This window comes from Sceloporus undulatus, chromosome 7 (genome assembly GCF_019175285.1).
Source record: "Sceloporus undulatus isolate JIND9_A2432 ecotype Alabama chromosome 7, SceUnd_v1.1, whole genome shotgun sequence".
In the NCBI taxonomy this organism is placed as follows: Eukaryota; Metazoa; Chordata; class Lepidosauria; order Squamata; family Phrynosomatidae; genus Sceloporus; species Sceloporus undulatus.
In genome coordinates this window covers 2,598,335-2,610,690 of record NC_056528.1, presented here as the reverse complement: position 1 = coordinate 2,610,690, position 12,356 = coordinate 2,598,335, and the positions used below count along the sequence as shown (strand labels likewise).

The 12,356-nt window shown below is 46.1% G+C and overlaps 1 protein-coding gene across 1 annotated transcript in view; it reads left to right on the top strand.

Moving 5' to 3' along the window:
- The window catches only part of PEX14 (peroxisomal biogenesis factor 14), an 87,279-nt gene extending 77,644 nt beyond the window's left edge, over positions 1 to 9,635 (top strand). Inside the window, exons 6-9 of the mRNA XM_042479275.1 lie at positions 407 to 509; positions 2,229 to 2,326; positions 5,387 to 5,478; positions 7,454 to 9,635. Coding sequence (XP_042335209.1) covers positions 407 to 509; positions 2,229 to 2,326; positions 5,387 to 5,478; positions 7,454 to 7,931 — 771 coding nt within the window. The 3' untranslated portion in view covers positions 7,932 to 9,635. The remainder of the gene's footprint in view (positions 1 to 406; positions 510 to 2,228; positions 2,327 to 5,386; positions 5,479 to 7,453) is intronic.
- The last annotated feature ends 2,721 nt before the right edge of the window (positions 9,636 to 12,356 follow it).

Here is a 12,356-nt window from a genome sequence, read left to right as displayed (position 1 = left end):
AAGGCTTTATGTGGTATCTACACTGAACAAGTGCCTCTAAGACATGGGTTTGACCTGTTGCGCTTGGACATGTAAGCCACAGTTAGTGCAAACTAAGGCTTTATGTGGTATCTACACTGAACAAGTGCCTCTAAGACATGGGTTTGACTTGTTGCGCTTGGACATGTAAGCCACAGTTAGTGCAAACTAAGGCTTTATGTGGTATCTACACTGAACAAGTGCCTCTAAGACATGGGTTTGACCTGTTGCGCTTGGATGTTTAAGCCACAGTTAGTGCAAACAAAGGCTTTTTATGATGTCTGCATTTGGATTTGATGGTTAGTGCAAACTGCAGTTTGCTGTGATGCTTGCGTTAAGCCTAGAGTCCAAAAAGCCGCCTCTCCTGGCTTTTTCTTCTTTTATGCAGAAATACCTGCTCCCTCTGATCATGGGAGGCAAAGAAGACAGAAAACAACTACAGAGGATCGAAACGAACATCTCCGAAATGAGTGGCAGTGTGACGCAGACAGGTGAAGATTAATGATCCCATCAATTCCTGCCCCTCCAAGCCCTTCTCTTCTCGTCTCGCCCCCCTTCTTCCTCTCCCCTTCCTTTCCCCCCCCCCCACTTTCCCCTCCATCTCCACTTTATGCGGCGACTTCATTTATCTGCTCTGAGAAATCTGTTCACATTTGCAAATGAAGCCGCCGTCATTTCGGTTTAATTTGAAATTGCTTGTTTACTGTCGGCGCGGCCTCAATTAATTATGTTTTTACGGAAAGGCTCCCAACCTCAGAATATTAATAAGGGGAATAAAATGACAGCCTTTTCGAAGGGGCTGTAAAGTTCATTTTTAATTTCTGCTTCTCTGAAGGTTTTCTTTGGGGCTGGGTTTTTTTCCCCCTTCGAAGGGGGGGATCTCTTCTCTCCCGCTAGCGCCATGTTTTCCTTCGGAGGATTCAAGGCAGGGTCAGGAGAGTCTGTAATTACGGAGTGTTCCCCCGACCCCAACAACCTTCTCTGTTATTGACTCCATAGGGCACCTTTTCATTACCCGCTGCTCCAACTGATGACCTAGATTAGCTGTTACCTGTCACACCACTGGAATTTCTTTTTCTTTATGAACCTGTTTACTGAATAGAAGCTCTGAATTATAATTTTTCGGCTGTATTAATAAAGCAATTCCAGCCTTCCACTTGTCAGGTTTCTTTCAAAGAAAAGATTTTCTCAGGCGGAGGAGGAACCTGTGACAGTTACTTCAGTCTTACACCTAAACCCAATTGCTAGTCCTAACTTAGACTCGTTGCATCAACTCCCAAACGCTGCATTTTGCATCATTTAAAACCTGTTTTGAGTGTACTTGTTGCGAGCGTTGTGCATTTCGGTTGGCCAGTGAAGGTATCACTGATGGATTTTTGTTTATGTTTGTTAAAATGGCCAACGCAGCTACTCCTTGTATGTTTTCTGTTTTGAACTGTTTTGGGATGAGCATCGTCTTGCAAAAAAAACAATAATTGGGGAGGGGATGTGATCTGACCGCTTCAAGGATTTCGTAGTAAGAGGGTTAGAGGTCCAAAGGTTGTATGCAGCCCATAAATCCAAGGAGCTTAGGTCAAGGATGTGAAAGAATGGTCCATGGGTTTGGACCTCCAACTCTCCCACTAAGAATCCCCAAAGTTGTCAGATCACACCCCTTCCCCAATTATTATTTAGGCCAGAGGTTCGAAAGGGTGGTCCATGGGCTCCCCAAACATTACGGAGCATGGCCATTCTCCTTCTTTTTGCTTAACTACTCCTTCCCAGAGACTCATCTGTCTCTGCTTCGGATGCAGACTTCGCAAGTCCAAGTCTTTCTGTACGCAGTTGGGAGATAGATAAACGATACCCAGGCTGTATGAGTTCACAGAGACCATGCAAATCATAAAACCAATATAATTAGAAGGGAGAGGTTTCAGACGGATATACTGTGGGCTATAGACATCTATACAAAGGGAAGATAAAGTAGAAATAGGGGAGGTTAGATACAGTGCAGGTAGATGGTCCATAGAGCAGATAAATTAGGACTGGTTAGAGTAAGCAGAAAGCTGCAGATAAATCAGGCAGTTGGAGAAACGGAGGAATCTTGTCGTTCAGCACCGAAAGAGCACTTTTTTGTATGCGTGTGCCCAGCTTGGCATGCATCTGTCTTCTGATTTTTAACAAACCTTCTCTTCTTCTCTTTCTGTCCCATTGTCGCCCCTCTTAAACAGTGACTCAGCTTCAGACAACTTTAGCATCTGTCCAGGAACTTCTCCTTCAGCAACAGCAGAAAATCCAGGAGCTCACCCAAGAACTGGCTGCCTCTAAGGTATTGAAAAGCCCCTGACAACTTTGGAAATGGGAACATAAAAATAAAAATGCCAATGAGGGATCTGCTTGCAAAACGTTTGTCCTAGCCCTCTTGCTGCAAAAGACCGCAAGGCGGTTTTGATTTTGGAGACGTTCTTTGAGGGCCACCTTCCAGTGGTGGGCAGGTCCTAAGGCAAAAAGAATGAAGGCCAAAATACAAATGGGAAGCCTTAGTATTTGAGCCTTAGGAGAGGCATCTCGGTTTTTTAGAATGGGGGGAACACATGTAGATGTGAAATGTCTGGTGTCATGTGGAAGGGCACAACCAAACACAAACCATATAAAACTGGTGTCATTTGGAAGGAGGAATGGCTGTCCAGGGAAACCAAGAGGGCCAGATTTAGCCCTGGAACCTGAGATTTCCCATCTCTGTAATAGGTAAGATGTCTATCAGCAGCTCTCCTGGTCAAATGGACCTTCCGTATTTAGGAGATGTCTACCTCTGAATAGCAGTTTTTGGAAGGAAACAGCAAATTGGGGGCAGCTGAGTCAGAATGGAAAAAGGAGAGACAACCCTCCAAGTATGGAAGAGAAGAGTAAGGGTAGAAGAGAAGGATCCCATTAAGAGAAGAGATGGTGCCTTCTTACTTTGTGTGTGTGTGTGTGTGTCATGTTTTCCCCTTTTCCTTCTTTGTCACCAGGGCAAAGATTGGGACCCAATTCTCAAACAGGCTGCAAATTTTAGAGTCTCTAGGGCTTCTTTATACAACCCTGGTGCAGTCTATTAATTTTTGCCTTAAAAACGCTACCAGTTAAAGGAGACCTTTTCAGCAGCCTGGCCATTTTATAAAATGGTGTTGGTTGCAATATTATTGCAATACAGGCCATAGGCGTGCTTTGATTTCTGGAACCACAACTACAGCCAAACCCACAGTTTATTCAGTGACCCCCCCTGAGACCCCTTGAAAACATTTTGAAACGCCCGACGGCAATATAAAAATAAAAACCAAGAAGTGCTTTTCAAGAAAACAGAGCAGTCCCAAACGCCGGGGAAGTGCTTCCAAGGCCTACTACTCATTTGTTACTCTGGTTTGCTTCAAGTTTTTGGAGCCAGCCAGGAAATTGGGCATCTCCCATTTGGGTCTGAAGTGTTAAATATGAAGAGCACATGTTGTGCTTTCAGAAGAGGGAAAAGCACGGCAGTTTGAGGGGCAGAGGGGTTTCCAAAGTGCCCCCCTTCCCTCCTCGCCCCTTTTGAAAACGCTCTCTTAAAATGGTAGCGCTGGCTGCTGTCTGATCAAAACCTCATGCGTGTGTGTATACACAAAAGAACAGTCTTGGCTGAGCCCCTAAACTTGTTGGGTTCTAAAAAAGAAAGAGAGAAGGAAAGAAAAAAGAAAGAGGGGGGCACAGGGTTTTCTCAGCTGTGATGCAAGTTTTTATATCTGCCTTTCAAACTCCTGCTGGCATCCGCTAAAAAAATTAAAAGAGGGGCTTTAAGTCATTTTTTAAATTAAAGTGGGGAGTGTCGTGGACTTGAGTTTCTGGGCTTGTGTTTCCTAGCGCTTGTTTTGTTTGTTTTGGGTGTATGTGTTTAAAAAAGACTGACTTAAAAAGCCCCAGTTGTCAGGTTCTGTTTCTTAAGTCCTCCAGCATCTGGCACCATATGTGTTTTGGAAATTTGAATCCCTTTGCAGGCCGGCGAGTGGAAATCTCTCTTCTTGTTAATGTGCTTCTGTCGCTTTCAAAGGGCTCGGAGAGCCAAAACGGTGGCTCCCAGATCCTCGCTTGCCTTGTGGGGCTCCGGGAATGGGCCATCCCTTGGGAGGCCACATCTGGGGCTGTCTTTGTCAGCTACTACAGAGTCTATCACAGCCAGGAACAGGGGCTAAAGAGGAGACACACAGCCAAGCCAGCTGCCCAGAAAGCTGCTTCTGAAGAATCATAGAGTTGGAAGAGAGCCATCCAGTCCAGCCCCATTCTGCCATGCAGGAACTCATAATCAAAGCACCCCTGACAGATGGTCATCCAGCCTCTGTTTAAAGACCTCCAAAGAAAGAGACTCCATCACCCTCCAAGGCAGTGTCTTCCACCATCGAACATCTCTTACTATCAGGATGTTCCTCCTAATGTTGAGGTGGAATCTCTCTTCCTGTAGATTGCATCCATTGTTCCATGTCCTAGTCTCTGGAGCAGCAGAAAACAAGCTTGCTCTCTTCTCAAGAAGACACTCCGCATTTTAAATAAGCCATCCAAAAACAAATAGACTTTACACTGGTCTGAGGTCCACGATCCTGTTCATCCCATGAGGAATGTAGTGTAGTCCTTTGAGGTATAGTCGCCCCAATATAGTCCTCTGGGAAATGAAAGCTGCTCCTACATCTCTGGGTGCACAAAGCTCTGTCCCCTGACCATTGATATGCCATGGAGCTACACCTGGGAGATGGCCTTAGGCACACAACAAGGAAGGGATAGCCTTTGCCTTCGCTATGTACAAAGGCAAAGGCACCTGCTTCGTGCCCAGAAGTGCTGGGCAACTGATGGGCTTCCAAATGCAGCTTGCTGGCCAGTCCTTGTATCTGGAAGCCATTTGGCTGTTCTTGGATGCCCAAGCAGAAGCAATGTGCAAGAAGATATTGGAAACTCAGTACCGAAGAAATTGCTTACGCTGGTAACCTAAGCAGAACCAAGGCTATGATAAGTCACCAGTGGCATTCTGATTCCATGTTTCCACTAGACTTTCTGCTGGAGTTCTTTGCCTCTCCAAGTTTTTTGGCCTCCATGACAGCTTGGAGAAGGTACTATCTATTAGGCGAAGCTCCCCATTGAATGCTGACTGGGAAGTTCTGGACTCCAAAAATGTAGCTCTGATTCCCATCAGCCCTACCCAGCAGAGGTTAATGGCATGGTTCAAACATCTGGAGGGCCAAAGTGAGTGCAAAGAAGGGCTTGGAAGCAAAATGGTGGTTCATATGGTGGGGTCAGTTGACTCTGGAGGTTTTTGCACTCTGAGGAAAATTCTGCTCGGACCTCTTGACCTTCCCGCATCTCTGACTGTCATCTTGTCTTTGCACCCTAGGCCACAACATCCACCAACTGGATCTTGGAGTCTCAAAATATCAATGAGTTGAAGTCTGAGATCTATTCGCTAAAAGGTCTCCTTCTGAACAGGTAAGAAGTAACCCAGAATTGTTTATGGGGATGGGAGGTGGGGATGTCATTCTTTACTAATGTTCGTGAAAGAAGCAGTGAATAATTTTAGCAATTTTCTTCCCTCTGTGAGAAAGTCTTTGAAAAATGTGCAGGAAACAATATTTCTTTAGCATTTTCTTTGTAGAAAATGCTATTTCCTGAGTAGAAAATACTGGTGTGTGTGTGTGTGTGTGTGTGTGTGTGTGAAAAAAGCCACATGCAAATTTTGCACAGAGGAAGTTCTGAATTGCAAAGATTCTCATCGCTGCAGGATTCTTCCTTTCAGGGTTTCTCTACACTTAAGAAACATATTTTCACAGCTGATTGAGGATTCAAACCCTGGTCTAGCACTCAGACCATTACACCACAGTGGTTAGTTACTTAAGTGGCATTGCTTTATGCTTCCTACTCTGTGGAAACAAACAGGACAGTAGCATAACCTCCTTCACTTTGTGCACTGGAGGAATACAGCTTATTTCATGCCCAAAACATGAGTGTTCTCTTGCTTCCTTGCAGTACAGCAAGACAAGGGCAGATGCAGTCTTGTTTGTGTGTCCGCAAGAGGACATCTTGTCATTAAGAGGAAATTCATTTGTTTTTGTTGGTGGTGTGTGTGTGTGTGTGTGTTAATGCAGCTGCACAGATAAGTGCTTTGGGGAAAATATATTTCTTAAAATAAACAAACCGAACCTGCGGGCAGAAGGCCTCCCTTGCGGCAAAGCGGGCGGCTGTGACACCGGAGCCAAGAAAAGTCACCAAATTGAATTTCTTGATCACATTTACGATACCGGTGAATAATGCCGAGGGTTCGGTCATTTGCATGCTGAGAAGGCGGACGCTTCAGAAGCAGTACATCTTCCAAGAGGAGATCAGAAGGCATTTGTGGTGGGGTGTTTTAGGACATTCTTAAATTGGAGTTGTCTGAGAATCAGGGTGAGATAGTTGTGGTTGTAGTATTAGACTGGGACTTTGGATGTCCAGCTTCCCTGAAGCCATGGAAACTCACCTTGGACCAGTCCACTTTCTCTCTCTCTGAGTTTGACCTTCGCAGGGTTGTTGTGAGGATAAAACTGGGACATGAACAAATACATAATGAATAAAGAGTGACTCACAAGCTGTTGTCCTAGGAAGGCCAGGTCCCTTGTCTTAATGGAAAGATCACTAGAATGCTTGGGTTGGACAGTTCTCAGAGGCCATCTACTCCAGCTCCTTGTTCAGGGCATAGAACCCAGTACTAGAACATCTCACACAGACAGCTGTCCAGCCCCTGAGGTTCACAGTCTCCATCCATGGGGAGCCCTTCACCAGTCTAGGGAATCAGTTCCTTTGTCAAACTTCTCTTAACATCAAGTTGTTTCTCCTGATGTTCAACCAAAATCCTGGCTCCCCTCTTGCATGCACATCGTGTGACTGGTTGGCCATTGTGGGAAAAGAATTCATGAACAGAAGAAAGGCTTCAGTTTGATCCAGAAGGGTTCTTATCGCCTTGAGGAGTCAACCATGTCATCCCCGTTACCACCACCAGTCTTCTCTCTAAACATACCCAGTTCTTGCAACCTTTCCTCATAAGACTGGGGCTTTATAGTGCTGTGATTTATAGTGCTGTGGCTTCACTGTGATTGCCATGGTTGCCTTCTGTGGGATCCTAGGATTTGTGGTTTAGGGAGGGCTACTTAGAATTCCAAGTCAGAGAGCTCTAGCACCAATCCCATAGGATGCAGCCATGGCAGTTAAAGTGGAGTCATAGTGCAAGAATTGTGTGGTGTGAAAGGGCCATACTGTCAGGGGGGTTCTATGTGTTGCAGTCCAAAACATGTAACTTTCCCAAGCTCTGACATAGGGAGAAGGGCTGGCTTGGACCTCGTATGGCCCTTTCCATGGAATTCAAAGCAGTGCTAGCAACTGTGTTTAGTTTTCCCTCCTAAATAAATAAAACTTATTCTCTTTCTCACAGGAGGCAGTTTCCTCCTTCACCGTCGGCACCCAAAATCCCGTCGTGGCAGATCCCGGTCAAGCCCTCCTCACCTTCCAACGCGGTCACCAACAACCACAACACCAGCAGCGACATCTCGCCGGTCAGCAACGAGTCCAACTCTTCTTCCCCTGTGAAAGAGAACCACAGCCCCGAAGGGCCGAAGGTCAGCTGCCATTTGCTGGGCCCTGCGGAAGAAGGCGAGGCAGTGATCGACCTGAAGGGCCAGGTGCGGATGGAGGTCCAAGGGGAGGAGGAGAAGAAGGAGGACAACGGGAAGGAGGAAGAAGAAGAGGAGGAGGAGGAGGAGGAAGAGGAGGATGACGTCAGCCACGTGGACGAAGAAGAGTGCTTGGACGTCCAGACGGAGGACCGGCGAGGAGGAGACGGGCAGATCAATGAGCAGGTGGAGAAACTACGGAGGCCTGAGGGAGCCAGCAACGAGAACGAAATTGACTAAAGCGACAGGGAAGGTGGCTCCCACCTCACCCCACGCCTCTTGCCCATTTTCCAGTCTGTGGGCCTCTCCTACCCATCCAGGATGATCTTGTCTCACCTCCCTGGTTCACCTCAAGTAGTGCTGTGGCCTAGTGAGCCAAGCAGCCTACAGGCCACCCTCCACCTGACCAGCTGCTCCTCACCATGGCTCCCCCTCTTCCCACCGCATCCGCTTCTGTCTCACATCCCACATCTAACCCGGGACTTGGTTGCCACTCAGCCTGCACCGCAGCTTAGGGAAATGGTTCTCCTTGCTCATGACGCACACCCAGATACTAATCTGTGGATCAAATGTGGAATGATTCCCCCAAAGCCAAGAATGTGATGTTCTGCCTTCCTTTCCATTTCCCTGGTGGCTCTTCCCCATCCTCTCTTCCTTCACTTCACGTTCTCCAATCCAGACTTTGCTCAGCAAGGACTCTCAGCCTTTAGAAACGCAAATGTTCTCATGGTTTCATGCGTCTCTATTTTCAGACCATGCTTTTTTTCCCCCTGAACAAAGCATGGAGTGGAAAAACCTCCCTTTCCTCTCCTTGTTCTCCTGGCCCTTCATTTCCTAGTGTCTTGGGAACAAAAGTGTGTCTGCTTCGTAGCCACTTTGCTTTTGTACACCTTTGTGGATGTCTTGGTTTGCTGGGGTCAGGGATTGGAAGGAGCCATTTTGAGAACTCCTGGTTTGTTGGCCAAGGGTCTCGGTCTCACAACCGAGGCTCAGGGTTGCTGCTTTCATCCTTTTTCTATTTTCCACTTCTTCTCATTGAAATCTATGTTCTTAGCATGGAGAGGAGAGGAGGAGCCAGAACCTTACAAACCAGAGGAGAGGGCCTAAATCTCTCTAGGGCTGCCAGCTGCTGACCCATGAGGTGAATCTTTTAGGGTTAAAATTATTTCCCTGCATGGGGAAAGGAAGCCAAATCCAACTCTCTCCTTCCAGTTTAGGGCTGCTATAAGGCCCCTGGTTATTGATCTTTCAATTCTTAAGTTTCCAGGTCTGTCAAATGCAATGGGAAAGTTGCACATCTGCTGTCCCTTCACGATCCAAGGGCCACATGCTCTCCGTTGTGGTGGCCCCTTCCTCACATCGCACCAGTGTCTTCCCTCTTCAACTAGACCCTCATTCCGTCTCCTCTCACTTTTGCCTTATCGGCTGGAGAAAACGGCAACAAACCACCGGGTTTTTTAGAAACCCCCCGTTTCGCAGCATCGTGTTGTCGGCTGTTTCCCAATGGTGTCCGGTTTCTGTTCACTTCATTAACAGGGGAGCAAAAGGAAAAAGTAATGGAGCCTCGAATCCTGTAACACCACGAGGCTCTCGCTGCTCCTCAATCCTCACTGAGGGGGAAATGGAAATGTGCTTGTCTGTGTGATCATGTATAGAATTCAACTATAAAATATGATTGTATATAATTGTAATAAATATGAGTTACCACTATATAATGCCAGGCGGTGACTTCTATGGCTGTGGTTTACTTCTTTCTTTCTCTCTCTGGTTCTTTTCTTTCTCTTCCCTTGCAATCCGCTGCTTACTTTCAGCTGGGAAATGGGCTGAGTAACGGAGAGAACCAAGACGGGTTCCAGGACTGAAATCCCCCTCGTTCCTTTTTAAAATGTAGATCGTGGCTGTTAAATCTTTTTTAAACAGTAAACAGATTCTGTGTCCAAACCATTATAGTTCCACATTCTTCATTTGCAGAGAGGCCAGATCATGCCGAGTTACCCTTTCTCCCTTTTAAAATCCTTCTTCCGAAAAGCGTTTTTAGCTATGTTCACAGACCAAAGCATTATTTCTGTTTTCCTTGTTAAAGTGATTCATCGCCTCTTCTTACTGGATTAGTGAGGAGGTCATGGCAATGTGTGCTTTTTAAAGAGGAATTAGGATTGTGGCACCAAGTCATTGTTTGCTTATGAGAACATTTCATTGCATTCTTATTATCACACATACCACATAGTTGACATTGGAACTCACTGCTGCCATAGATCTGGCTGTGATGGTGTGCCTTCGAGTCACTTCTGACTTATGGCAATCCGAAAGTGGCTCTTTTGTGGGGTTTTCTTGTTCTGAGAGGGTTTGTCATTACTTTCTTCTGAGGCTGAGAGAGTGTGATGGTGCCTAAGGTCACAGCTGAGTGGGGTCAAACCCTTGTCTCCCAGTCTTAGTCCAATACTCAAGCCATGCTGGTGCATAGATCTGGTACATGTTATTTATTTGTGAGCTTTTGACGAAGTCGTAGGAAAATGTGGCGGTCATGGATCAGAAACAAAGGCTTGTTATGAATCAAAAAGTGTTTAGAGACTAGGAAGCAGCATCAGACTAAATCAAGGGAAGGGACCACATGGAGAATAGGGTCCAGTTTCCCCCATGGGTTTCATCCCTACAAACACAGCTCATATACCTTCTGAAGTAATAAAAGTGGTTAATAGTAATGTCACATCATCTCCAGTCACAATTTTGTGAGAGACTACAGAGGAAGATGGAGACACTGTAGTAGTGGAGGGTTCTGGGGTAGAATGAGGGTGTTTCGGTGGAGGTTGTGGGGATTTTTGACGTTGCTTTCAGGGGGAAATGATTTTAAAAATGCATCTTTGTATTTTGGGTGGGGGATAGGAAGCTTTTGGGGACTGGTGAGGAACCTCAGGGGCCACAAAAAGTGGGGTCTCAGGGCCACATGTGGCCTGAGGGTCCACTTTCCCCAACTTGGTGGTCAGTTCTTGTCCATGGAGAATGTGGATCATAGGGTTTCTTAATGGAAACAGTGCTTTTCAGACTTGTCTATAAATGATCTGGATTGAAGAGCAGTGAGCCAGTGTGAGGTAGTAGATGCTGGACTAAGACTCTGGAAAGCAAGGGTTTGAATTCCCACTTGGCTATGGGAACCCACTGGGTGACCTAGAACAAGTCACACTCTCTCAGCCTCAGAGGGAGGCCTTGGCCAACCCTCTCCAAACAAATCTTGCTAGGATGAAACCCCTTGGTAAGTTCACTGTAAGTTGGAAACAACTTGAAGGCACACAACAAAAACAATGAGGTGGTCCGGTTTACTGAGGGTCAGTTTGCACAAAAGTTTGAACGCAAGTCAATTGCAGAGGGCTCCGAAGGAGTCTTTCCAAGCGAATGATGGGAACTGTAGTTCAACCCTGAAGTGCAAAGGGAAGGACAATGAGGCAAGACTTGGTACTATTTTCTCACAGCATCATAGATCCAACCACAACTATCACATTTAAAATCAGTAAACAAAATGTTCCTCCCTAGTGACAGTCTCTTGTGCCATTCAGACCTGAGGATCTGAAGGTTTTTGAGCAGCAAAGTAATTCATGGTAACTTAACTCTTTAATTCAGAGATGGGCAAAAGCACTGGACTGCAGGTCTCTTCAGCCTTAGCCAACGCCACCAATGATGAAGCAGACTGGGAGGTGAAGTCCGACAACATTGGGAAGGCTACACTTCGCTCATCCCTGGTAAGTGAGTGAGTGTGTGTGTGTATGTGTGTGGAACAGATAGAAAACAAAATGTGGTAACAACCTTCTGAGGACTTACTTTAAATTTTGGGGTGAGAAACCAGACAGAGAGTGTGGTTTTGATGCCCTGCGTTGGCCTTTCTACACAAGGAACGTAATGATGAATACATTAATATGGACAATATGTTGAGAATGAATATTGCAAATTGGTTGTTAAATTTGGGAGTAGGACTATAGGAAAAGTCTTTAATTTGTTTGGCTTAATGTATTTGGTCATCTTGGCCTAGCACTGTGTACAGTATTTCTCTTGACTAACCCTGGCTTTCTGGGCTATAGGGTAGAGAAGGGTCTTTCCTATCTCTTTCTCCTATGATGCCAAAGTTTGACATCAATAGCCCACCAAAGCAGATTTCCTAGTCTGCCCTTTTCTGTAAATTGTAGTTTTCTGTGGTTTTGCCTTTAATAGCTTTTGCCTGGCCGCACCATTTTCGCCACATCTGGATGACGCATGGCCATAAGTGTCCAGGTTTTCATCTGTGACACATTCAGGGTGATGAACTGACCCTTGGATCCGCCGCAGTTGCCTAGCTCTGCTTTAAACTGGCGATGCCAATGGTGCCCAGTTCCCTTTTGCAAAGAAAGCACTTTCATCCAGGACAGCGGTACCCAAACTTGGATCTTCCAGATGTTTTGGACTTCAGCTCCCAGCATTCCTGGCTGCTGGCTAAGCTGGGGAACTGAAGTCCAAAACACCAAAAGAACCAAAGTTTGGGAACCACTGCCCTAGATGAGAGTGTTTTCTTTGTTGGCAAAAGGGAACTGGGTACCATTGGCATCACCAAGAGTCAATTCGTAGCCCCGAACATTTCACAGATGAAAACCTATTCCCCCGAATCCTTGGTGCAGGACTACAATTAATGCCAACGCCAAG